Source organism: Rhodnius prolixus, unplaced genomic scaffold (genome assembly GCF_049639745.1).
Source record: "Rhodnius prolixus isolate KJV_2025 unplaced genomic scaffold, Rpr scaffold_5, whole genome shotgun sequence".
NCBI lineage: Eukaryota > Metazoa > Arthropoda > Insecta > Hemiptera > Reduviidae > Rhodnius > Rhodnius prolixus.
The window spans coordinates 43,037,739-43,065,100 of NW_027411624.1; the positions used below are offsets into that span (position 1 = coordinate 43,037,739).

Consider the following 27,362-nt stretch of genomic DNA (forward strand, 5'->3'; position numbering starts at 1 on the left):
TAAAAAATCTGTAAAGCAGACGTAACTTTGCAAATAGACAAAAAGGAAAATCTATCCAAAAGGTACAAAAATCTCCTTAACAAAAACTTACAGTTTTAAAAGTTAAGTATAAGGGTTGATTAAACGCCAAAAGGTACACAAATCAGCAGTTCCCAACATTTCATTAATACTTCATTGATATAATTTAAGTAATTTTACTGCATTAACTTTTCCTTCACATTTTTTAGAATTTATTAGATGTCACAGACCCTTATGCTGGCCAGTTCATTCATAATATTTTTTTATTATAATTATGATAAAATGAGTGATGAATTATTCTGAGTAGTCACATATACATGCATGTTAAAGTAGAAAAAAACAAAGTTAGAGTCGGCCACTTTTTAAATTTCAATCACGGAGGATTCAAAACAATATTTCAGTCTTAAATTCGTCTTACCGAAATATTCGTGAGCACAAATAACATACATTTAATAACAAGTAGATTATTCAACAATATTTACTCATTTCTCAATTGTAATTTAATTTAGTCCCCCTAATTTTACTTATGGTAAAATACTGGAATAATTAGCTGTCCTAAAAATATGCATATCTTTATTTTCTTTATTTTATATTACATATATGTAACATTGTGGGAAGAACACCTAGATTGAGAATGTAATTGAAGAAAACTATATTATTTGCGATAAAGCCAGATTATTTATTACTTATTATTACAAACGTTTGACTACAACATAAAATAACAATTACTTTAATCGAAGAATGAACTTAAACCAATGATTTTTATTTAAAAATAAAAATAAATGCATAAAATCATTGATGTAAAAAAAGTTTATGAATTTTTTAGCCTCTTATTTTTTTTATATTTTTTATAACGTTTTCTTTTTCACCTGTGATTAATAGTTTGATTATTATAGATAAATAGATATTACAGTCAATCTAAGTTAAATGGTGTGCTACTTGAGTAAATATTTTGTAGACGAAAATGGCCAGCATAAGGGTCTGTGACATCTAATAAATTCTAAAAAATGTGAAGGAAAAGTTAATGCAGTAAAATTACTTAAATTATATCAATGAAGTATTAATGAAATGTTGGGAACTGCTGATTTGTGTACCTTTTGGCGTTTAATCAACCCTTATACTTAACTTTTAAAACTGTAAGTTTTTGTTAAGGAGTTATATTAGTATGCAATTTTATTCTCTTATACACTCTTTTCTCACTTATAAGCTATACCTAGTTATTTTGTGTACAGTTCCATAAATTGAGTAGATATTTTGAAATTGAAATTTGAATTTTTTTTGGGTCATGATTCTAACTGAAATTTCGTATAAACTGAATTTACATACAACGTACTCGTATGAAATTTGGTCCTCATATACACTTTGTTTTTCTCATTTATAAGCTATAGTTATTTTGTGCACAGATCTATAACTGTAGGAGATATAAAGGGTTGAAAATTTTTTGGGTCATGAAATTCTGTAAAATTGTGGCCATTCTATATCTCTCACTGGGAACCACGTATTCGTATAAAATTTTGTTCCCTTACACACTTTGTTTTTCTCATTTATAAGCTATAGTATTTTTGTGCACAGATCTATAAATGTAGAAGATATAAAGGGTTGAAAATTTTTTGGGTCATGAAATTCTGTAAAATTGTGGCCGTTTTGTAGCTCCTACTGTGAACAACGTATTCGTATGAAATTTTGTTCTCTTATACACTTTGTTTTTCTCATTAATAAACTATAGTATTTTTGTGCACAGATCTATAAATGTAGAAGATATAAAGGGTTGAAAATTTTTTGGGTCATGAAATTCTGTAAAATTGTGGCCGTTTTGTAGCTCCCACTGTGAACAACGTATTCGCATGAAATTTTGTTCTCTTATACACTTTGTTTTTCTCATTAATAAACTATAGTATTTTTGTGCACAGATCTATAAATGTAGAAGATATAAAAGGTTGAAAATTTTTTGGGTCATGAAATTCTGTAAAATTGTGGCCGTCCTACAGCTCCAACTGTGAACAACGTATTCGTATGAAATTTTGTTCTCTTAAACACTTTGTTTTTCTCATTAATAAACTATAGTATTTTTGTGCACAGATCTATAAATGTAGAAGATATAAAAGGTTAAAAATTTTTTGGGTCATGAAATTCTGTAAAATTGTGGCCGTTTTGTAGCTCCCACTGTGAACAACGTATTCGTATTAAATTTGGTACTCTTATACACTTTGTTTTTCTCATTTATAAGCTATAGTTATTTTGTGCACAGATCTATAAATGTAGGAGATATAAAGGGTTGAAAATTTTTTGGGTCATGAAATTCTGTAAAATTGTGGCCATTCTATATCTCTCACTGTGAACCACGTATTCGTATGAAATTTTGTTCCCTTACACACTTTGTTTTACACATTTGTAAGCTATAGTATTTTTGTGCACAGATCTATAAATGTAGAAGATATAAAAGGTTGAAAATTTTTTGGGTCATGAAATTCTGTAAAATTGTGGCCGTTTTGTAGCTCCCACTGTGAACAACGTATTCGTATGAAATTTTGTTCTCTTATACACTTTGTTTTTCTCATTAATAAACTATAGTATTTTTGTGCAAAGATCTATAAATGTAGAAGATATAAAGGGTTGAAAATTTTTTGGGTCATGAAATTCTGTAAAATTGTGGCCGTTTTGTAGCTCCCACTGTGAACAACGTATTCGTATGAAATTTTGTTCTCTTATACACTTTGTTTTTCTCATTAATAAACTATAGTATTTTTGTGCACAAATCTACAAATGTAGAAGATATAAAGGGTTGAAAATTTTTTGGGTCATGAAATTCTGTAAAATTGTGGCCGTTTTGTAGCTCCTACTGTGAACAACGTATTCGTATGAAATTTTGTTCTCTTATACACTTTGTTTTTCTCATTAATAAACTATAGTATTTTTGTGCACAGATCTATAAATGTAGAAGATATAAAGGGTTGAAAATTTTTTGGGTCATGAAATTCTGTAAAATTGTGGCCGTTTTGTAGCTCCCACTGTGAACAACGTATTCGTATGAAATTTTGTTCTCTTATACACTTTGTTTTTCTCATTAATAAACTATAGTATTTTTGTGCACAGATCTATAAATGTAGAAGATATAAAAGGTTGAAAATTTTTTGGGTCATGAAATTCTGTAAAATTGTGGCCGTTCTACAGCTCCAACTGTGAACAACGTATTCGTATGAAATTTTGTTCTCTTATACACTTTGTTTTTCTCATTAATAAACTATAGTATTTTTGTGCACAGATCTATAAATGTAGAAGATATAAAAGGTTAAAAATTTTTTGGGTCATGAAATTCTGTAAAATTGTGGCCGTTTTGTAGCTCCCACTGTGAACAACGTATTCGTATGAAATTTGGTACTCTTATACACTTTGTTTTTTTGATTTATAAGCTATAGTTATTTTGTGCACAGATCTATAAATGTAGGAGATATAAAGGGTTGAAAATTTTTTGGGTCATGAAATTCTGTAAAATTGTGGCCGTTCTACAGCTCCTACTGTGAACAACGTATTCGTATGAAATTTGGTACTCTTATACACTTTGTTTTTCTCATTTATAAGCTATAGTTATTTTGTGCACAGATTTAGAAATGTAGGAGATATAAAGGGTTGAAAATTTTTTGGGTCATGAAATTCTGTAAAATTGTGGCCGTTTTGTAGCTCCCACTTGAACAACGTATTCGTATGAAATTTTGTTCTCTTATACACTTTGTTTTTCTCATTAATAAACTATAGTATTTTTGTGCACAGATCTATAAATGTAGAAGATATAAAGGGTTGAAAATTTTTTGGGTCATGAAATTCTGTAAAATTGTGGCCGTTCTACAGCTCCTACTGTGAACAACGTATTCGTATGAAATTTGGTACTCTTATACACTTTGTTTTTCTCATTTATAAGCTATAGTTATTTTGTGCACAGATCTAGAAATGTAGGAGATATAAAGGGTTGAAAATTTTTTGGGTCATGAAATTCTGTAAAATTGTGGCCATTCTATATCTCTCACTGTGAACCACGTATTCGTATGAAATTTTGTTCCCTTACACACTTTGTTTTTCTCATTTGTAAGCTATAGTATTTTTGTGCACAGATCTATAAATGTAGAAGATATAAAAGGTTGAAAATTTTTTGGGTCATGAAATTCTGTAAAATTGTGGCCGTTTTGAAGCTCGCACTGTGAACAACGTATTCGTATGAAATTTTGTTCTCTTATACACTTTGTTTTTCTCATTAATAAACTATAGTATTTTTGTGCACAGATCTATAAATGTAGAAGATATAAAGGGTTGAAAATTTTTTGGGTCATGAAATTCTGTAAAATTGTGGCCATTCTATATCTCTCACTATGAACCACGTTTTCGTATGAAATTTTGTTCCCTTACACACTTTGTTTTTCTCATTAATAAACTATAGTATTTTTGTGCTCAGATCTATAAATGTAGAAGATATAAAGGGTTGAAAAATTTTTGGGTCATGAAATTCTGTAAAATTGTGGCCGTTTTGTAGCTCCTACTGTGAACAACGTATTGGTATGAAATTTTGTTCTCTTAAACACTTTGTTTTTCTCATTAATAAACTATAGTACTTTTGTGCACAGATCTATAAATGTAGAAGATATAAAGGGTTGAAAATTTTTTGGGTCATGAAATTCTGTAAAATTGTGGCCGTTCTACAGCTCCAACTGTGAACAACGTATTCGTATGAAATTTGGTACTCTTATACACTTTGTTTTTCTCATTTATAAGCTATAGTTATTTTGTGCACAGATTTAGAAATGTAGGAGATATAAAGGGTTGAAAATTTTTTGGGTCATGAAATTCTGTAAAATTGTGGCCGTTTTGTAGCTCCCACTTGAACAACGTATTCGTATGAAATTTTGTTCTCTTATACACTTTGTTTTTCTCATTAATAAACTATAGTATTTTTGTGCACAGATCTATAAATGTAGAAGATATAAAGGGTTGAAAATTTTTTGGGTCATGAAATTCTGTAAAATTGTGGCCGTTCTACAGCTCCTACTGTGAACAACGTATTCGTATGAAATTTGGTACTCTTATACACTTTGTTTTTCTCATTTATAAGCTATAGTTATTTTGTGCACAGATCTAGAAATGTAGGAGATATAAAGGGTTGAAAATTTTTTGGGTCATGAAATTCTGTAAAATTGTGGCCATTCTATATCTCTCACTGTGAACCACGTATTCGTATGAAATTTTGTTCCCTTACACACTTTGTTTTTCTCATTTGTAAGCTATAGTATTTTTGTGCACAGATCTATAAATGTAGAAGATATAAAAGGTTGAAAATTTTTTGGGTCATGAAATTCTGTAAAATTGTGGCCGTTTTGAAGCTCGCACTGTGAACAACGTATTCGTATGAAATTTTGTTCTCTTATACACTTTGTTTTTCTCATTAATAAACTATAGTATTTTTGTGCACAGATCTATAAATGTAGAAGATATAAAGGGTTGAAAATTTTTTGGGTCATGAAATTCTGTAAAATTGTGGCCATTCTATATCTCTCACTATGAACCACGTTTTCGTATGAAATTTTGTTCCCTTACACACTTTGTTTTTCTCATTAATAAACTATAGTATTTTTGTGCTCAGATCTATAAATGTAGAAGATATAAAGGGTTGAAAAATTTTTGGGTCATGAAATTCTGTAAAATTGTGGCCGTTTTGTAGCTCCTACTGTGAACAACGTATTCGTATGAAATTTTGTTCTCTTAAACACTTTGTTTTTCTCATTAATAAACTATAGTACTTTTGTGCACAGATCTATAAATGTAGAAGATATAAAGGGTTGAAAATTTTTTGGGTCATGAAATTCTGTAAAATTGTGGCCGTTCTACAGCTCCAACTGTGAACAACGTATTCGTATGAAATTTTGTTCTCTTTTACACTTTGTTTTTCTCATTAATAAACTATAGTATTTTTGTGCACAGATCTATAAATGTAGAAGATATAAAGGGTTGAAAATTTTTTGGGTCATGAAATTCTGTAAAATTGTGGCCGTTTTGTAGCTCCCACTGTGAACAACGTATTCGTATGAAATTTTGTTCTCTTATACACTTTGTTTTTCTCATTAATAAACTATAGTATTTTTGTGCACAGATCTATAAATGTAGAAGATATAAAGGGTCGAAAATTTTTTGGGTCATGAAATTCTGTAAAATTGTGGCCGTTTTGTAGCTCCCACTGTGAACAACGTATTCGTATGAAATTTTGTTCTCTTATACACTTTGTTTTTCTCATTAATAAACTATAGTATTTTTGTGCACAGATCTATAAATGTAGAAGATATAAAAGGTTGAAAATTTTTTGGGTCATGAAATTCTGTAAAATTGTGGCCGTTTTGTAGCTCCCACTGTGAACAACGTATTCGTATGAAATTTTGTTCTCTTATACACTTTGTTTTTCTCATTAATAAACTATAGTATTTTTGTGCACAGATCTATAAATGTAGAAGATATAAAAGGTTGAAAATTTTTTGGGTCATGAAATTCTGTAAAATTGTGGCCGTTTTGTAGCTCCCACTGTGAACAACGTATTCGTATGAAATTTTGTTCTCTTATACACTTTGTTTTTCTCATTAATAAACTATAGTATTTTTGTGCACAGATCTATAAATATAGAAGATATAAAGGGTTGAAAATTTTTTGGGTCATGAAATTCTGTAAAATTGTGGCCGTTTTGTAGCTCCTACTGTGAACAACGTATTCGTATGAAATTTTGTTCTCTTATACACTTTGTTTTTCTCATTAATAAACTATAGTATTTTTGTGCACAGATCTATAAATGTAGAAGATATAAAGGGTTGAAAATTTTTTGGGTCATGAAATTCTGTAAAATTGTGGCCGTTTTGTAGCTCCCACGGTGAACAACGTATTCGTATGAAATTTTGTTCTCTTATATACTTTGTTTTTCTCATTAATAAACTATAGTATTTTTGTGCACAGATCTATAAATGTAGAAGATATAAAGGGTTGAAAATCTTTTGGGTCATGAAATTCTGTAAAATTGTGGCCGTTCTACAGCTCCAACTGTGAACAACGTATTCGTATGAAATTTTGTTCTCTTATACACTTTGTTTTTCTCATTAATAAACTATAGTATTTTTGTGCACAGATCTATAAATGTAGAAGATATAAAGGGTTGAAAATTTTTTGGGTCATGAAATTCTGTAAAATTGTGGCCGTTTTGTAGCTCCTACTGTGAACAACGTATTCGTATGAAATTTTGTTCTCTTATACACTTTGTTTTTCTCATTAATAAACTATAGTATTTTTGTGCACAGATCTATAAATGTAGAAGATATAAAAGGTTGAAAATTTTTTGGGTCATGAAATTCTATAAAATTGTGGCCGTTTTGTAGCTCCCACTGTGAACAACGTATTCGTATGAAATTTTGTTCTCTTATACACTTTGTTTTTCTCATTAATAAACTATAGTATTTTTGTGCACAGATCTATAAATGTAGAAGATATAAAGGGTTGAAAATGTTTTGGATCATGAAATTCTGTAAAATTGTGGCCGTTTTGTAGCTCCCACTGTGAACAACGTATTCGTATGAAATTTTGTTCTCTTATACACTTTGTTTTTCTCATTAATAAACTATAGTATTTTTGTGCACAGATCTATAAATGTAGAAGATTTTTTATGTAGATAAAGGTTGAAAATTTTTTGGGTCATGAAATTCTGTAAAATTGTGGCCGTTCTACAACTCCAATTGTGAACAACGTATTCGTATGAAATTTGGTTCTCTTATACACTTTGTTTTTCTCATTTATGAACTATAGTATTTTTGTGCACAGATCTATAAATGTAGAAAATATAAAGGGTGGAAAATTTTTTGGGTCATGAAATTCTGTAAAATTGTGGCCGTTTTGTAGCTCCCACTGTGAACAACGTATTCGTATGAAATTTTTTTCTCTTATACACTTTGTTTTTCTCATTTATAAGCTATAGTATTTTTGTGCACAGATCTATAAATTTAGAAGATATAAAGGGTTGAAAATTTTTTGGGTCATGAAATTCTGTAAAATTGTGGCCGTTCTACAACTCCAATTGTGAACAACGTATTCGTATGAAATTTGGTTCTCTTATACACTTCGTTTTTCTCATTAATAAACTGTAGTATTTTTGTGCACAGATCTATAAATTTAGAAGATATAAAGGGTTGAAAATTTTTTGGGTCATGAAATTCTGTAAAATTGTGGCCGTTCTACAACTCCAATTGTGAACAACGTATTCGTATGAAATTTGGTTCTCTTATACACTTTGTTTTTCTCATTTATTAACTATAGTATTTTTGTGCACAGATCTATAAATGTAGAAAATATAAAGGGTTGAAAATTTTTTGGGTCATGAAATTCTGTAAAATTGTGGCCGTTCTACAACTCCAATTGTGAACAACGTATTCGTATGAAATTTGGTACTCTTATACACTTTGTTTTTCTCATTTATAAGCTATAGTATTTTTGTGCACCGATCTATAAATGTAGAAGATATAAAGGGTTGAAAATTTTTTGGGTCATGAAATTCTGTGAAATTGTGGCCGTTTTGTAGCTCCAACTGTGAACAACGTATTCGTATGAAATTTTGTTCTCTTGTACACTTTGTTTTTCTCAGTTATAAGCTATGGTTCTTTTATTTACAGATCTATAAATGGAGAACATATTTTAGGTTGACATTTTTGGGTCATGATTTTGGTCATTTAATGAATCTTTTTTTTCTGCTATTGTTGCAAATATAAAAAAAAATTGTATATTTTTTAATGTGCCATAACGCCATTTTTCAAAATTTTGACAAGCTTAGTTTAAAAAAAGTTGTCCATCATTTAGCTATGCAGTTACCGTATTGTATTCTAAGATGGATTTTCTCTTTTTAGGAGCTTCTTATAGCCTCACTGTCCGGTGATGGACAGTGTTTTGTTTGTAACGAGAGATCACTGTGCGGAGGCCGGCCGGACACTGAATAGAGCTACGGGCGCTAATAACCCAAGATGTTGATGCGCCTTAAATAAAAAAATAAAAAAAATAGCAAGTAAAACTACCTCATCGCTGTTTTAGTTAATTCACATGTGACAGCTGGCTGTTTACACATTGTTACCAGATGTTGGATTGCTTAGTTTGATCTTAAAATAAACGTCGTTTCTTATTGAGCAATATTTTATGCTTTGGCAATTTCTTTTTGTGAGTAAGTTCTCGTTATTTGTTTTTTTTCTTATCCAGTTTGCAAATAAGTTTACATTTTTGAAATTGAGTTCTCAACTAGAAAACAATATGAAATGAAAAATAAAACACTTTTCTGAAAAACTAACTCGCCTTTCTCTAACAGCTTTCTCATGTTTCTCATACATTTAGTTGAACTCTCTTTGTAAAATATGTACTGGTGGAGGGACGATTTACAATGTAATGTCCAATAAGGGCTAAATGAGGTACTAAAATTCCGAATTGAAAAGACAAAAAGTACTACGTTATAGTTCAGATTTTTTAGAAAATGTATTTTATGATTGTGTCTTAAATTCGAAAAATTGTATTTGTACAATTTTTCTAGCAAATTTCAATATTAAGTTTCCTCAAAGGGTCGCCATTTCAGGGCAGTTTTGTTATCTAGATTCTACATATTAGTTTAAATTGAAGTCAAGTATATTTTCAAATTTGCATTAATGTTTCACTTTAAAACATATGGTACGATTGTTGAATATCACATTCAAAGAAATCGCGAAGGTCATAACGGCCAGCACGTTTAACGGCAATAAACGAGTTCTTGAGAATGGTAAGTAATTGAAAAAAAAAAAAAAATCGATACCTTTAATTTCTGATTGCTTCTACTTTCAACAAAAAATAGAAGAAATCTTTGTTACCTGTATCTTAGACATTAAGTTCCATTTAGAGATCGATATCGATTTAAATCGATTGTTGAACTTATTGATGATATTCAGGGTAACCAGTTGAAGGTGAAAGTGGTGCATGAAGATTTGACAACTGTTTTGTCCTTCCTATAGTTTCTTAAAATGTTCTTCCGGGCCTCCCCCCGGTCTCAAGGTCTTCAACTTCTCCATATTTTATTTAAACAAATTCTAGTCACAGCTGGTACTGAATTAGACTGCAGATTTGTTTGTTTATTTTTTTTTTTAATGTTGTTTTCTCGTTTTCAGTCAAGCAAATTCAAGGTTGTTGCTGTTGCTTGTTGAATAGGATTTGTGGTTCCATTTTGACCTTGCCCTTAAGTGGAAGGAAGCATTATGATCGTGAGTATAGTTCCGAGTTTTAACAGGGAAAGAGTATTTTGGAAGTCTGAATTATGGCTTTTCACGAAAATGCCTTCTAAGATTTTCTTTCAACTTTCTACTTTCAAAGAAAATATAATGAAATATGTAAAATTGAAGTAGATCTCTTCTGCGATAACCTCAAAAAACCTAAATTCCATATCAATCATCTTTTGGGTAAATATTTACCTACACAATTACGCAGTCTGTTTAACTTGCGTTTTTTTCCACCCCCACTTATGTATCTGCCCCAGACAGTAGTTGCATTAGACCAAGATAAACTTAGCATTTATAGTGGAACTTGCCAAACATATTTTTGGCTAGTAACTAGATGACTATGACGAATCAAGACGTCATAGTTATCAGAAAAATATCTGATTGAATTCTCACCATCGTAAATGACGTAATTAAATATTCTAGAACTTTTAATTTGTACTACTAAAAGTAATTGATTTCAACGTTATACTATATGTTCAAATGTAAGAAATAATTTTCGAAAAAGAAAAAATTGCAAAAAATGAAAATTCTATTCAGTGAAATGCATTTTCAGTCAGCTGATTTTCCTATAATTTAGAATTTGGGTTACCTATTTAAGCCTTATTAATATTTATTGGTGATAAGTCCGAATATTACACTAAAAACGGATTTTAGCTACGAGGTCAGTAAATTAAGTAATGAGACTGATTTTTTTAAATTTTATTCAAAAAGAATTACAATTCTATATTGTCATCTTCAAAATAACTTCCTTCTGAACCCACACAACGCTAGAGACGTTTCTTCCATCCCTCATAGCAGTGCTCGAACACCGATACTGGAATAGCCTTCAGCCGTTTGAATGTTTTCGACTGTCCAAAAATGAGTGATTCAATTGAAAATGACCCCCATTTTCTGGAACGTGTCCATTACTGGTGACGAGTCTTGGGTGTTTGAGTACGACCCAGAAACCAAGCGCCAGAGCATGGAGAGTAGCACACTTCAACCTCTCCAAAGCCCAAAAAAGCTAGGATGGCGAAGTCGAAGATGCATGGATGCTGATTTGTTTTTTCGATATCCACAGAATCGTCCACAAAGAGTTTCTACCTCAAGGTCAAACGGTCAATCAAAACACTTTTACCGAGAGGTTCTTGAAAAACTTCAAAAAAAGGGTCATTCGTGTGAGACCCAAACATCAAGAACAAGTGGGTGTTGCATCCACGATAATGCTCCTTGTCACACAGCAATTTCAATAAACCAGAGTTTTTGGCCAGTAAAAACATTCCTGTGGCTCCTCATAGCCTCCTTATTCGCCTGACTTGAGTCCTTGTGACCTTTTTCTCTTCCCGAAGTTGAAAAATCACCTCAAGGGAACTTATTTTGGGACAGTCAGAAAACATTCAAACGGCTGTAACCGACCAGCTGAAGGCTATTCCAGTATCGGAGTTCGAGCACTGCTATGAGGAGTGGAAGAAACGTCTCCACAGCGCTGTGTGGCTTCAGAAGGAAGTTATTTTGAAGGTGACAATATAGAATTGTAATTCTTTTTGAATAAATTTTTTTTTAAAAAATCAGTCTCATTACTTAATTTACAGACCTCGTATTTCGAGCCCATATTCTACTTTTTTAAAGGATTTTTTTTTTTTTGTGCCATAAGTATACCAAGCTTAAAGAAAATATAGAAGGTTTTTCGTGAAAATCCAATAAAACTGATTCAGTGATGAATAAATTAGATGTTTGGTCAAATTCTATGAATTGTATCTAATAAAGCGAAATTATTTATTTATAATATTATAATCTTATCTATTTTTCTAAGAATTAGTGGGCGATAAAAAAATTAATAGAGTTTTTCATCGTAGTTAATGTTGATAGATACTGCGCAATCTTTTACATTGCTCAGTTTTAGCAACGTAGATGTTTGGATTGAAGCCATTTGGGCACCAACTCTACCTCTATCGCAATAAATGTGCTCAGACTTCCGGCAAAATTTATCTTAAGAGTTTAATTAAACACAACCACTGTCGCGTATTTTTTATTTTCAAATTAAAGTGGCTCATTAACGAGGTAGGAGATTTAACAGTAACTAGATAGGTTGCAGTAGTTGTACGAGGGTCGTTTGAAAAGTCCATGCAAAGACAGAGAGATAGCACTACTGGCGCATATCGAGGTTATGTTTAGTTAGTAGCATCTCTTGGAAGAACACACACCAAGTTTCAGTCAGATCGGTCTATTTCTTTGTGTTTGGCATTCGTTTGAATCGAGGAAGTCGAGTGATTTTCAAAAAATGGACGAAAAAGAATTTCATGTGTTGATTAAACATTACTTTATGAAAGGCAAAACGCCTCAGGAGACTAAAGAGAAGCTTGATAAACATTATGGTGACTCTGCACCTTCGATTAGAACAGTTTATAAGTGGTTTCAAAATTTTCAGAGTGGCCATATGGGCACAAGTGACGCTGAACGTTCTGGGCGCCCTGTTGAGGTTACTACTCCAGAAATCATTGATAAAATCCATGATATGGTGATGGATGACAGAAGAGTGAAGGTGCTTGAGATTGCTAGTGCTGTGGGCATCTCGAATGAACGGTACATAATATCTTGCATCAACATTTGGACATGACAAAGCTATCCGCAAGATGGGTGCCGCGATTGCTCACGCTTGACCAAAAACGAAATCGTGTGAAGTGTTGCAACGACGGTTTGCAGCTGTTCCAGAAGAATCCGCAGGACTTTAAGCGTCGTTTCGTCACTGTGGATGAAACATGGATACATCACTACACTCCTGAGACCAAAGAACAATCTAAACAATGGGTTACCAAGGGGGAATCTGCGCCAAAAAAGGCGAAGACCATTCCTTCGGCCGGAAAGATTATGGCGACTGTCTTTTGGGATTCGCAAGGAATAATCCTCATCGACTATCTGGAAAAGGGTAAAACTATTACAGGTGCATATTATTCATCGTTATTGGACCGTTTGAAAACCGAGCTGCAAGAAAAACGCCCACGATTGGCCCACAAAAAAGTCCTTTTCCATCACGACAACGCACCAGCTCACACCTCAGCAGTTGTGGTCGCAAAATTAATGGAAATAGGGTTCCAACTCGTTTCACATCCCCCCTATACTCCAGACTTGGCTCCCTTGGACTACTATTTGTTCCCCAATATGAAGAAATGGCTGGCGGGAAAAAGATTTTATTCAAACGAGGAGGTGATTGCAGAAACGAATGGCTATTTTTCAGACTTGGACAAATCCTATTATTCGGAAGGGATCAACAAACTAGAGCAGCGTTGGACGAAGTGTATAAGCCTAAAAGGAGACTATGTTGAAAAATAAAAAAGGTTTACCCCAAGAAATTAAGTAGTTTTTATTTTTGCACGGACTTTTCAAACGACCCTCGTAGATTAGCTCCTTCGATTCCAATGTTTGTTTGTTTTTTTAATGAAGCTTTATTTTTATTGTTTCAGCATTCCTAGCCAAATCAGATGGAAGGGATATTTGAGCACTCAATGTAATCAAGAGGGCCGAGCTTTAAGAGTTCCCAGGTACCACCAGTTCATTTGGCTGCCCTTTTGTTTCTTGTTGCCTGATGTCTATTAACAATGTACTTGATCTGAGGAGGTAGCTAGTCCACCTGTCGTCCATAAAGAGAAATCTGTTGAAGAAACTGAAAAAAAAAAAACTCTTCTTGAAATGCATTGAAGTCGAAAACTCTACATCAAACAGTATAATCGACCTCTAATAATCGATGAAATCTTTGTTACCTGTACCTTAGACATTAAGTTCCATTTAGAGATCGATATCGATTTAAATCGATTGTTGAACTTATTGATGATATTCAGGGTAACCAGTTGAAGGTGAAAGTGGTGCATGAAGATTTGACAACTGTTTTGTCCTTCCTATAGTTTCTTATAATGTTCTTCCGGGCCTCCCCCCGGTCTCAAGGTCTTCAACTTCTCCATATTTTATTTAAACAAATTCTAGTCACAGCTGGTACTGAATTAGACTGCAGATTTGTTTGTTTATTTTTTTTTTTTTTAATGTTGTTTTCTCATTTTCAGTCAAGCAAATTCAAGGTTGTTGCTGTTGCTTGTTGAATAGGATTTGTGGTTCCATTTGACCTTGCCCTTAAGTGGAAGGAAGCATTATGATCGTGAGTATAGTTCCGAGTTTTAACAGGGAAAGAGTAATCGACCTCTAATAATCGATGAAAGTCCTAAAGGGGTCGGCAACCCGTGGCTCTTTTATCCAAATTTTGTGGCTCTTCAGCCTGTCTTAAATATATCGTATATTTCAATTTTATTGGAACAAATGAAAATTACATTTATTAAAGTAAAGATATTTTTCCAAAAAGAATTTTAAATTGAGATTTAGTTTGAAATTGAATAGAATTATATTAAAATACAGTACGTAATATATAGGACTGCCGCCATTTTCATTCAAACACAGGTTTAGTTATTATTTATTTGTTTATTTACTTTGCAATATGTGAAAATAAATATATAAAACATTTAAATGTTATTGAATATCATAAAATAATAAGTTGTGAATACAAATGATCTACACAGTTCTTTACACTATCAACCTTGCGGCTCTTGGTAAGATTTATAAAAATTATTTAAGGAAAAATGGCTCTCGACTTGAAATAGGTTGCCGACCAATGTCCTAAACCGGTCAGTGATACACTAATCAAGTGTGCTACAATGGACATAAATAAATAAAATAAATGTTTAAAAATTCGAAAATAATATATATTTAAGTAAAAGTATTTCTAGTAAGAAAAATTGCGTGAGTATAATTAATTAGATTCTGTCCATTAGAGATTGCAGAAAATTGTAGACATACGGTACAGCATCTCATATATTCGATTGTGCACTCTGATAATAGGCAATTAACTTCCATACCTGTTGACTAACAACTATTGCGATATTCTTATTTTAATTAAAAACAAATTCCAGAAGGAGATAACGAAAACACTTGTTTTTTTTTTGGTTTTAATCAAAGAACATCACTTAAAAACAAAACACATACTCAAAAATCAATAAATGATAAATTTTATTATCTAAATAATCGTGATAATTTTTGGGATATTATCGTGTCAACTTAAAATTCATCTTTTGTTATTATTTTATTTTATTCCTCAATAACGTTCAGTTTATCTTTTTGCTGATGTAACTTTTAAAAAAACACTCCATAATTATCTATTTGAGACAATTCAATAAATGTGGCACAGATTATTGGCCGACAACGTTGCTGAATAATTAGGACTGTAAGGCGCCTGTTTGCCAGTCGCTCGATACCAAAACTTCTGTTATGCTATAAAAACTTGAAACGGAAGACTAACCATTTATCTTCTTTCATTTCTTTTTAAACTTCTTTGAGTCCTCCCCGCAAGTATCCGTTTTAAGAACCTCTTAACTTGGCCATATTTAAGTAATATTTGCGCAATCCATTACAGAAAAGTTCCCTTATGCCTTAAACAGAGACTCTTTTCTTCTAGTACCATTTTAATCAATTTTATGGTATTCTGATATCTTCGTAATATTAACTTGATTTAAATGAATTGGCTAAAACTTGGACCATATGTGGCCAACCAAACTTGAAAATCTCCTTAACAAAAACTTACAGTTTCAAATGTTAAGTATAAGGGTTGATTAAACGCCAAAAGGTACACAAATCAGCGTGTACCCAACATTTCATTAATACTTCATTAATAGTCAAGTAATTCTACTGCATTAATTTTCATTAATAAGTTATTTTTTAGAATTTATTAGATGTCACAGACCCTTATGCTGGCCATTTTCGTCTACAAAATATAATATGTTCAAGTAGCACTGTAGATTGACTGTAATATCTAGTTATTTATAATAATCAAACTATTAATTACAGGTTAAAAAGAAAAACGTTACAAAAAATAAAAAAAATTATGAGGCTAAAAAATTCAAAACTTTTTTTTTATAAAAAACTTACATCAATGATTTTGTTTATTTCATTTATTTATTTTTATTTTTAAATAAAAATCGTCGGTTTAAGTTCATTCTTTGATTAAAGCAATTGTTATTTTATGAAGTAGTCAAACGTTTATAATAATAGATAATAATTATCTGGCTTTATCGCAAATAATATAGTTTTCTTCAATTACATTCTCAATCTAGGTATTCATCCCACAATGTTGTATATATGTAATATCGGTAAGACGAATTAAAGACAGTAGCCTACTCTAACTTTGTATTTTTCTACTTTAACATGCTTGTTCATATATATGTAGATATACATATTTTTAGGACAGCTAATTATTCCAGCATTTTACTATAAGTAAAATTAGGGGGACTAAATTAAATTACAATTGAGAAATCAATAATTGTTGTTGAATAATCTACTTGTTATTAACTGTTTGTTATTTGTGCTCACGAATATTTCGGTAAGACGAATTCAAGACAGTAGCCTACTCTAACTTTGTCTTGTTCTACTTTAACATGCATGTACATATATATGTGATTTATCATAATTATAACAAAAAATATTATAAATGAAGTGGCCAGCATAAGGGTCTGTGACATCTAATAAATTCTAAAAAATAACTTATTAATGAAAATTAATGCAGTAGAATTACTTGACTATTAATGAAGTATTAATGAAATGTTGGGTACACGCTGATTTGTGTACCTTTTGGCGTTTAATCAACCCTTATACTTAACATTTGAAACTGTAAGTTTTTGTTAAGGAGATTTTTGTACCTTTTGGATAGATTTTCCTTTTTGTCTATTTTACAAAGTTACATATCTTCTTTACAGATTTTTTTAAAATTTGGAATAAGCAATTCTATCATTATAATCTGATAAGGTGCTAAGTAGGAACCGTAACTACCACTGGAGAGATCTTTTTAAAGAATGATTATAGTTGCGTTCCCCCAAACCATCCTCAATAACAATTTTTTTGAAAAAGCGTTTTGAATAACATAGGAAGGTATTTGTACGTAAATAGCAAAATTAAACTGCGATTTCAGTACTTCCTTTTAAGAGGAGTAAGAAAAATAAACTACGATTGCAGTACTTCTCCCTAAAAGGCAAAGAGGCAAAGATTTTTTAATCGAACGACAATTCATTGATTTAAATCGGTTCATTCATTGATAATTTAAACGATTGCAGTACTTCCTCTTAGTAGGTGCAAGAGCATCAGCAACGTAGAGGAGCTTTAACCACTTATTCGAGCTGAATTTTATCAAAATCGGATTTAGCGTTATAGAAATATTGGTAATAATAGTTTTAGAAAGGGCCTTATTTGGGTGGGGCAAACTCCCCTCCTTATGAGGCACGGCGTCGAGACTTTTAAAGTGCAAATCTGTACAAAATTTCGATTCGAATGACACTTCATTCATGAAAATCGGTTCACGTGTCGATAATTTGCAACGATTGCTATACTTCCCCTCAACAAGTGTAAGAGCTGATCGCCGCTTTAATGTTACGTAGGGGAGCCCTAACCCTATCATCCTACCAAATTTTATCAAAATCGTGCCAAGATTTACAGAGTAATTAGTAATAATAATTTTGGAGGGGGCCTTACATTAAGGGGGCTAACTCCTCTCTTGTTTAATGTACAGCGTCGAGACCCCCAAAAGGCACATCTACATAAAATTCCGAATCGAATGACACCTCATTCATGAAAATCGGTTTGCGCGTTTAGGCGCTACGTTGTTTACAAAAAAGGTAACAACAAGAACAACAAGAACAACAAGAACAAGAACATTTTTTGAAAAAGCGGTTTTTGCTCATTTTTGGCAACTTTTTTCTCGAAACCTATTAGATCTGGGTTGTTGCAAAAAAATTACAGTTATAAAGGAGGGTTTGCCCTTTATTTTAAAGAAAATTTGGGAATTTTATCTTTTATAGAAAAAGAGAAAAAAATTGTCAAAGTTGGGTGTTTTTCAACGTTACGCTTTTTCGTGCAGTTTTTGACGATCAACCCTTATACAACTGTCCTACCGGACAGTTTTAATACGTCATAAGCCTGAGGGCCGGCTCTCGTTTGCACCAATAGAGTAGGAGGTACAGCAATTCGAAATATGAAGGAAAAGTAAAGCTCCCAAAAGTTATCACCTTATAACTCCTTCAAAAATAGAGATAGAACACTGGAATTATGCACAATTGTGGTGTTAAATGATTACTATTAATGGACATATTTTCGCAGAGATGACGCCATTAGGACAGGAGGTACAACAGTTCGAAATATAAAAGAAATTGTAAAACTCATCCAATACTTTATCACCTTATTTATTGCTTCAGAAATACAGCTAGAAAGCTGAAATTGGGTACAATTTTAGAGGTAAACAAGTATTATAAATGTATATATTTTTGTAGAAATTAAGATCGAATTTACTGCTATTTAACTATTAGTAATACATAATACATTGTACAACCTACACCTGGAGCCAAAATAGCAGAAAATATTCTAAACGAAATCAAATTTTTTTCTTAAGATGTCAATTACTGGTCCCTTCACACTAAATTCCTCTATGGAGGAAAAAATAGTGAAAAAATTCTAGAGTACATTTTTGATAAGAAAAATTAGCTTGAAAGTCTTGATGGTGGAAGTTATGTGATATGTGGGCCTGTAATTGAGCCTGGTCTAACCCCCTACCTCTTCATACGGTTCTATTGGGTGCCCGATCACTAAAAGCCAACTGCTGATAAGTATTAAAAAACTAGATAGACCGAATCCTTTTAATAATAACCTACCAAGTAAATCTTGGTACAAAGGATGATCCGCGCTGAAATATTTGCCAAAATAGAGACCAGTTATTAAAGTAGAGTTACTACCCAATATACCATTGCTCAAAATCTAGAAAGAAAGAATAAAAAGTCGACAAATAGGCGAAATTAGTTGGGGTTGTAAGGTGGCGATTGGTTGTGTAACTAACTGGTCATGTTTTTGTTCAGTTAAATTCAATATTAGTTACGTGTCTGAAATGTAAAAAAAAAATTGTGTCAATTTATAGTCTTAAGAGTGGCCATCTACACTAAATCTCCTTTTTAAATTAAATATTCTAGAGAATAGTTTGTGTTTGTGAAGCAAAGAGATATTTTCGTACACTGAAATAGTGCGTGAACATGTTTACTTCCGGATTCAGTAAGATAAACTCTTGAGCGATCCTAAAATAGAATGGACTGCCCTAAAATTCCTTTGAAGCCTAAAGTTGGGCTCGGCTACGCGTTTTATTAATTTAATGTCTTTCTTTTAATGCACCTATTTACAATGAGGCCAAACGCTTCTTTACATATACCTATCCTTTTTAAAATCTAGATTCTTAGATTATTCTTAGTCTAAATAGAACACTATAGAATATTGTGTTATACTCTAGGCTTTGGAAGAATTCATAATCTTTGATTATTAATTTTTTCTGCAACCATGTAGGAATGTTCTCATTACTCAATTAAAATCAGCTGTGTAATGCCCAACTTTACCTCACTAGTGGGGAAAAATTCCCATGAGTGTCACTTTTCTCACTAGTGAGTGAAAAAACTTTATTGTGCTTCCTTGATATAAGAAGTTTTGTTCTTAAATATTTTCTGTAAAACTTTAATAAGCTTATTTAAATTTATTTTATCTAAATAATTAAAAAACGAATATTAAAAAAATAAAATAAAAATTGAAAGGAATATAGAAATAAAAATAATATTTTAATAAATACGATATTTTTAATTATAACAGTTAAAAAGGTTATAGTGTTACCTTTTAGAAATTTAAAATGGATTCTAGTGATTCCTGTTTAGTTTTTTTTTTTAGTTAATAACTTCGCTCGCTCGTGCGTGCAAACCCTGCCTCGTGTGAGGAAAAGTACTACTTTCCACACTTGTTAAATAAATAACTTTTATTTAACTTCTATTTCGACTATAACCATGTAATAATGTGACAATTAGATTTTAGCCTCTTGAAGATTCTACAAGAGTTGCGTCAGAAAGCTTACGCCACCGCGATTCAGGAGAATTTATTGTGGCACCCTTTAATTTGTCTTCTGGTATAGAATGAATGGAATTGTTACTTAGTTAGTCGTAGTAAAAATGATTTTTAACCTAAACGAAAAACTTAAATAAAATAATTTTATATTTTCGACATGGAAAATGTCACATTATTAGTACTTTTGCAGGAAAAACTAAAAAAAAAATCTATTGAACAAATATAAATGCCTTCACAATTTCTTGAAATTAAAATAATTTAATTCAAATTCGTAATTTTATATGCATCATACAAAAAAGATACCATGGGAACATACATATGTCTAGTAAATTGTTTATAAATTCTAATTTTTTTTTTAATTAAGTATTTCACTTAACAACTAAAAGATTTAAAGTAGAGTATGTTTGGACTTGCCAGCAGGTTGCTGCAAGGAAATAAAAGTACAGTATGTTTGGCTTCGTTCAACTTTGGTAATAGGATAGCATCAAGAACAGCATGCACTGGTGAGTACCGTTTCGACTATTCTGTTTTCAAAATTGTTATCAACTTATGGTTTATTGAATTATCTTTCAAAGTCCGGGGAGCAATTGGTTTTACGAGTTTTATGAGGCACTTCGAAATTCATGAGAGTGTGTAAAATTGTTTTTTAAGCTTACTTCAACAGTCTACACAGAAAAAGAACTAGGTTATGTTTTAAAATTCGTTTCATGCTAATTGTTTTTATAGAGGTTCTGAAGGTTATTATAGGTTACGATTTTATTGAAAGTAGGCCCCCTCCCACACACACACAAAACACATTTCAATCAACTTTACGTTTTATAAAAACCTTTAGAAGTCTGAAATAAATCGATTTTTCTCTCATCTCTGTTCAACTAAAAAGTGTAAAACTAGTAAAAATTAGAAAATCTTTTGCTTGTAACAAGGGCATTATTTAATTTTTATTTAAATTTAGATCCATGGTCTACAATTATTTACAAACCGGGTCACTTTGCGGCTTGGCAAGACCACACGATGTGTTTGTAAATATAACTTATCTTTTTTTAAAAAAGTGTTCCTTGTTTACTAACTGTAACAGTGTTGTAATATTTATCTCTACTATAATGTATCATTTTCATTAGATAAATTTATTTAGGTTGTACCCGTATTGTTGGGGGAAACAGCTTTAATACCTTTAATGTGATTGCTTATAATCGTGTAAAAACTTAAAAGTAACATATTTTATTTAATTTTTTATTTTTTGAGCGTTCGTAAAAGAAAATTTTGTTAGATCTTCAGTTTTGAATTTTTATCAAAAATATTCCCATTGAGTCTCTTAATCAGTTAATTTAGTTTTTTTTTAAAAAAAAAAAAAAAAAAAAAAAGCTCACAGTGTGCGGAATTAAAATCAGACAATGACGTGTATACACGTGTCGAACGCAGGGCAAAACAACTCAAAAGTTAACAACTTTGTAATAATCACTGCAAGCACTTTTTTTTCTGCTATTTTTGGGGCTTGAGATTACCAGAGCATTCTGTGCTCATTCAAAAATCTTGCACCGCTTCTTCACGTCATGCATTGCTCCTAGTTAACTAGGGACGCACGAGAGCTTTTACAAGGAAGAAAAGAGCTTTTTGAATTCTGTGCAAAATGAAATCATGCTCGTACTGAGGTCTGAACCTCTATCTAAGAGGTAAAAACGGGCATTGCACAAGGGTTGAGAGCTTCTATTTGTGTGCGTAATTCCCCAATCTCTAATGAGGGAGACCAAAAAATGTACCGACTACTTATCATTTGGCTGGCTCCCACCACCCACTCCGTATAAAATACTCGGCAGTTCTATTGGGTAGGATAAAGGAAGCATCCAACCAAATATTGTATTTTATTAAAATTTCGAGTTTTTATAGTTAATGGCAATTTTGTATTTTTCACAACGAGTATACACGTCGAACGCACCGTAAAAGAGACTTGGTTTGACGTGTATACACGTCTTAACGCGCGTAACTGGTTAAGTATTTTACAAATTGCTCTATGAGACCATTCTAAAATCTGTATTCACTAAATTTTAAAAAAACTAAAAATTACCAATATTTTATTTGATTTAGGTGCTAATGTAACCAACACTTTTTTCAATTCTGCCAACAAGAACAGCCTTTTTTCCCCAAATATATTTTCAATTTTTAGAGAATTTTACAAAATGATTTCAATTGATTTCTTTTCTTTCTTTTTTTTAAATCTTAGTATACCCACAGTTAAAGATGTTTATTGGAACATTTTAACCAAGTAAACTTTATTTTCGTGCGATTCTTCAGGACGTATGAAATTAAGCTCTCTTCAAGTGTTCTGATATAACTAGCGAACGGATTCGTATGTATTTACATATTTTTTTCTAGGCAATTTACAGACGTTTTTCAACTAGAAGTATTCATACTGACACTCTTTAAGCCGTTTGAGTATTCTTTTATTTCACTTATTTCCACATATTTGGATGTTATCGCATATTTATACATATTTGATTAAAATAAATAAATATTTCTACATATTTAATCAAAATATGTACATATTTTTCATTTTGGGCATATTTTCATAATTGGGAGATGGTTGACAGGAACTGTGAACCACAGACTGTAGGGCTGTGAATCACAGTGGGTACAATGGTTATTGTAATTTACACAGAATGCTGCTAAACAGTGATGGGCACTTGTTAGTTCTTTGAAGTTGTCTGACGTTGTCTGTTCTTTCAGCTTGTTCGTTGAAGTGTCCAATTCATTTCGTTCGGTCACTTAGTGTATTCTTTTTTGGGTGAAATGCCACGAACATCGGCCTCAAACAAACAACTGGTTGCTAAATATCTTCGCGAGTTTCCAGCAGAACTTTTTTCGAAGTGATGGAGACATTTTGTACTGCACAGATTGTGACAAGCGCGTTTCTTGCTCTCAACGTTCCCAAGTCACCCAACATATTGCCACCGGATCGCACATAGAGAATAAAAACAGAAAGAAAGAGAGGACGTCCTATCAAGCCTTCCTTACATCTCCATCATCAAGTAAGTCTACTCTGAGTACAGATCTGTGTCGGGCTTTGGTTAGAGCAGATATCCCTTTCCACAAACTTAAAAATCCTCATTTCAAAGGATTTTAGTCGTTACAAGTCCATCTTACGCCCAGATCGTCGTCACTTTACGTTCCAACATTTGAAATTTCATGTGGTTGCAAACAATTTCGAAGAGTGAAGTTTTCAAAATTGAAAATTTAACACATCTTTTTATAAATAGTAAAAATGTTCTTTGTTGTATAAATCATTATAACTTGTAAAAACAAATTATTTTGTTCCTAATAAATTATTATAAATTGTAAAAATGTTCTTTTCTTGTATAAATAATTATAACTTGCCCCCCCAAAAAAAAATCCATTTTCATAAAAAAAAATGTCCATTTTACTTAAATATGCCAGAAAATATTTTAAGAAAATCACATATTTTCCACATAATTGACGAAAATAAATGCATATTTTAATTAAATATTTGGCATTTTTAAATACATAAAAATCCGTTCCTTAGTTATAACATTCTCTAAGTTCTATCCATACATGTTACATAAAATGCAAAATTGTAAGCTAATTCCACGAGCCCACTGTTGATGGCACACAAAGCAGCGTGGTTCGTTGCGGTTTTATTCACTGTTCGTTTCTGATTTCGTTCTAATAGAAAGTTACCGAATATTTTCAAATTATGTACGTTATGATGCTAAATTTGTGGTTAACCTAAATTGTTTAAAATGACCAAAAACAGCATACATTTTGCATTTGAAATCATGGAGCTTCTTTTGAGGTGATTTAATTTCGTTTACAACATAAAACTAGATGCTAAAGTAAGAGTGAAAGATTTAATTTAAATTTACTTACATGTAGGACTATTGTAATCTAAGGGAAAATACGGGAAGCAATCACACTAGCAGTACAGTAACGCTTTGCAGATGTTTATTATTGATTTTCTACGAGATTACAGCCAATCCGGCGCCAGATCTGCTTCTACTTACCAGCAATGTTTATTTACTCTCTACTTGTACTGTAAAAACTTCTAGCAAAACTGCGAAAATTTGTTACTAAAAGTGGATGATTTATTTACTATATGTACTATAATAAATTTCAAAAACTAAAATGAATTATTTTTTGGTAGAACATCAAAATCCGAAATCTTATTCGGATATAGTTGCGTATCTGTTTTTTATTTTATTTTCGAAATTGAATTTACTTTAGAAATATACGCTTTGAGTCTTTCCTAGTCCGGAAAATGTGAACTTCCAGCTCCAGTAACAAAAAACGCATGAAGCTCACATTGTTTCATTTGCATTCTACCCTGAAACTATTACTTAACGAACCTTAAACTCGAAAGAACCACTTTACCTGGTGGTTTCACACTTTTTTTTTAAAGTTTTGTTGACAAAAAAAGCTTAACAATTTTCTGTAAATTTCGTTTCCTCAATCGTTCATTTTAAACATTTTTCCATTATAATTCAATTATGAGCCCTTTTCAGAAAGATAGACTTCCCTTTAAATTCAATGCAGTATTAGAAACAGTATCTGTTTCTAGCAATGGTCAGTTTTATATGAAATTCTACTCAAATATATGGAACTTCTGTTTCTACATTTGAGTCAAATTTCAGCTTTCTTGAAGGAATAATATAGGCGTCACCGCTAGCTGAAATCTTCGTATGTTGTATGTCCCACAAATCACACTGTCGTCGAACACAATACCTATTGATTGAAACCGTGTACCGGACTTCAGAACACTAGCAGAAAACCAAAAAATGTAGTAATCGTTTGAATTGTTCTTACTTGGAACTTGATATGACAAAGTTAACAATTACAGGCTAAGTAAACACTTTCATAACATTTGATTTTCCTGGAACGTTCTGTTAAATTCATTAGAATTTATTTCCGTATGATCTCGAATCCACTGGAATTGCAGCCTAATCTAGTTTCGCGAATAGAAGGAGCAAACAAATTATTTCCCCAAAAGCAGGATAAAATAGTGTTCATGAAAGTTGTTATTACAGAGATTTCATAGTTGTCTAAAAATGTTATCAGTTTCACGTTTATTACTCTTTTTTTTTTCAGGATTAAAAGTAGCAATTCTGGGTGCAATGGGAGGTGTGGGCCAGGCAACTGCGCTGATGTTAAAACAATCTTGTTGGTTTGAAGAAGTGGCACTAAACGATATAAAAAGTTCCAAAGGACTGGCTATAGAATTAAACCATATTGATACAAACAGTGTGGCTACCAGTCATGATGGCGCATCGGGAACAAAGACTGCTCTTAAAGTAAGGGTTTAGTGAAAATAATTTTAAAATAATCAACTAGACTTCGTTACTGTGTTTTTATGTCACAAGAGGTAGGTTATATGCAATACTGTGTGGTTTACCTACCAAGTCATACATCAGGTTATATTTTCATCATTAATTCAAATAATTACCATTGGAGTGCAGTAGAAAGCAATTCTTGGCGGTTTTTAATCAAAAGGTTATTCAATTTTATAATGCTTTTATTGTAACATAATTATTTTATTAAACTTTTTCTTTCCTAAGGGGATAAAAATTCGTGCTTTTCTATTTAATAACAAATCTTGGAATTCATTTAGACTATTTAAAATTGGAAAACTCCCATTAAATGCTCCTTATAAGTTTACAAAATACAATGTACTTCTTTAATTTTATTACAAAAACTTTTATAAACTTCCTCTATAAGTTTTTATTAAACTCCAGGGCGCTGATATTGTTCTAATAACAGCAGGATCTCATAGAAAAATTGGGATGACCAGGCAAGATTTGTTTCTATCAAATGCCAAAATTGTAGCAATACTGTCCAGAGAATGTGCTATACATGCTCCAAACGTAAGTTAAAATTCTGTATATTTTTGCACACTTAGTGATTTTATTCAAGAGTGTATTAAAAGAAACATTTTTAAAAAATAAATAAATAAATTTTAATGATTTCATAATTATCTGATGAATGTGAGGCGAGATATTGTTAAGACTAACATTACGGGCGTGTTTTGAACTATAACAAGTTTAGATGCTCCTAAACTAATGTATTGAAAGAGTTTATATTATACTAGTACATAGGGACTAATATATTCAATGAATGTTTAAGTCTTCTTAATAATTTCATGAATGTGGAGCGAGATATTGAACAATTGATATGAATTAATACTGTTCATACACGTATACGAGGTCTGTAAATTAAGTAATGAGACTGATTTTTTTTAATTTTTTTTATTCAAAAAGAATTACAATTCTATATTGCCACCTTCAAAATAACTTCTTTCTGAAGCCACACAGCGCTGGAGACGTTTCTTCCACTCGTCGTAGCAGTGCTCGAACTCCGATACTGGAATAGCCTTCAGCTGGTCGGTTACAGCCGTTTGAATGTTTTCGACTGTCCTAAAATGAGTCACCCTTGAGGTGATTTTTCAACTTCGGGAAGAGAAAAAAGTCACAAGGACTCAAAAGTCAGGCGAATAAGGAGGCTGTGAGGAGCCACAGGAATGTTTTTACTGGCCAAAAACTCCGTTTATTGAAATTGCTGTGTGACAAGGAGCATTATCGTGATGCAACACCCACTTGTTCTTGATGTTTGGTCTCACACGAATGACCCTTTTTCGCAGTTTTTCAAGAACCTCTCGGTAAAAGTGTTGATTGATCGTTTGACCTTGAGGTAGAAACTCTTTGTGCACGATTCCGTGGATATCGAAAAAACAAATCAGCATGCATTTGATCTCCGACTTCGCCATCCTTGCTTTTTTTTCAATTTCAATAAACGAGTTTTTGGCCAGTAAAAACATTCCTGTGGCTTCTCAGCCTGACTTGAGTCCTTGTGACTTTTTTCCCTTCCCGAAGTTGAAAAATCACCTTAAGGGAACTTATTTTGGGACAGTCGAAAACATTCAAACGGCTGTAACCGACCAGCTGAAGGCTATTCCAGTATCGGAGTTCGAGCACTGCTACGAGGAGTGGAAGAAACGTCTCCAGCGCTGTGTGGCTTCAGAAGGAAGTTATTTTGAAGGTGACAATATAGAATTGTAATTCTTTTTGAATAAAAAAATTTAAAAAAATCAGTCTCATTACTTAATTTATAGACCTCGTACATATTTTA

At 31.9% G+C, this 27,362-nt stretch overlaps 2 protein-coding genes and 1 long non-coding RNA gene across 7 annotated transcripts in view; 2 read left to right on the top strand and 1 right to left on the bottom strand.

The window, feature by feature from the left end:
• Positions 1 to 24,132, bottom strand: part of LOC141457848 (cathepsin B-like) — a 45,917-nt gene extending 21,785 nt beyond the window's left edge. The window contains exon 1 of the mRNA XM_074135157.1: positions 24,114 to 24,132. The gene's annotated coding sequence lies outside the window, so the exon portion shown is untranslated. The remainder of the gene's footprint in view (positions 1 to 24,113) is intronic.
• LOC141457847 (malate dehydrogenase, mitochondrial-like) overlaps positions 1 to 27,362 on the top strand; it is a 35,788-nt gene that overhangs the window by 5,868 nt on the left and 2,558 nt on the right. For 2 of the 5 annotated variants that reach the window (XM_074135148.1, XM_074135150.1), the window contains 7 exons: positions 10,200 to 10,292; positions 13,748 to 13,825; positions 14,342 to 14,433; positions 18,468 to 18,602; positions 20,652 to 20,737; positions 25,329 to 25,531; positions 25,973 to 26,101. In XM_074135148.1, coding sequence (XP_073991249.1) covers positions 25,355 to 25,531; positions 25,973 to 26,101 — 306 coding nt within the window. In that variant the 5' untranslated portion in view covers positions 10,200 to 10,292; positions 13,748 to 13,825; positions 14,342 to 14,433; ... (1 more) ...; positions 20,652 to 20,737; positions 25,329 to 25,354. Of the gene's footprint in view, positions 1 to 8,927; positions 9,236 to 10,199; positions 10,293 to 13,747; positions 13,826 to 14,341; positions 14,434 to 18,467; positions 18,603 to 20,522; positions 20,738 to 25,328; positions 25,532 to 25,972; positions 26,102 to 27,362 lie in introns of those variants that run through there. The other 3 variants (XM_074135149.1, XM_074135151.1, XM_074135147.1) reach the window with 3 other exon arrangements.
• On the top strand, positions 23,264 to 24,369 carry LOC141457849 (uncharacterized). Its single transcript, XR_012460582.1, has 2 exons — positions 23,264 to 24,039; positions 24,120 to 24,369. It is a non-coding gene; the product is annotated as an uncharacterized lncRNA (long non-coding RNA).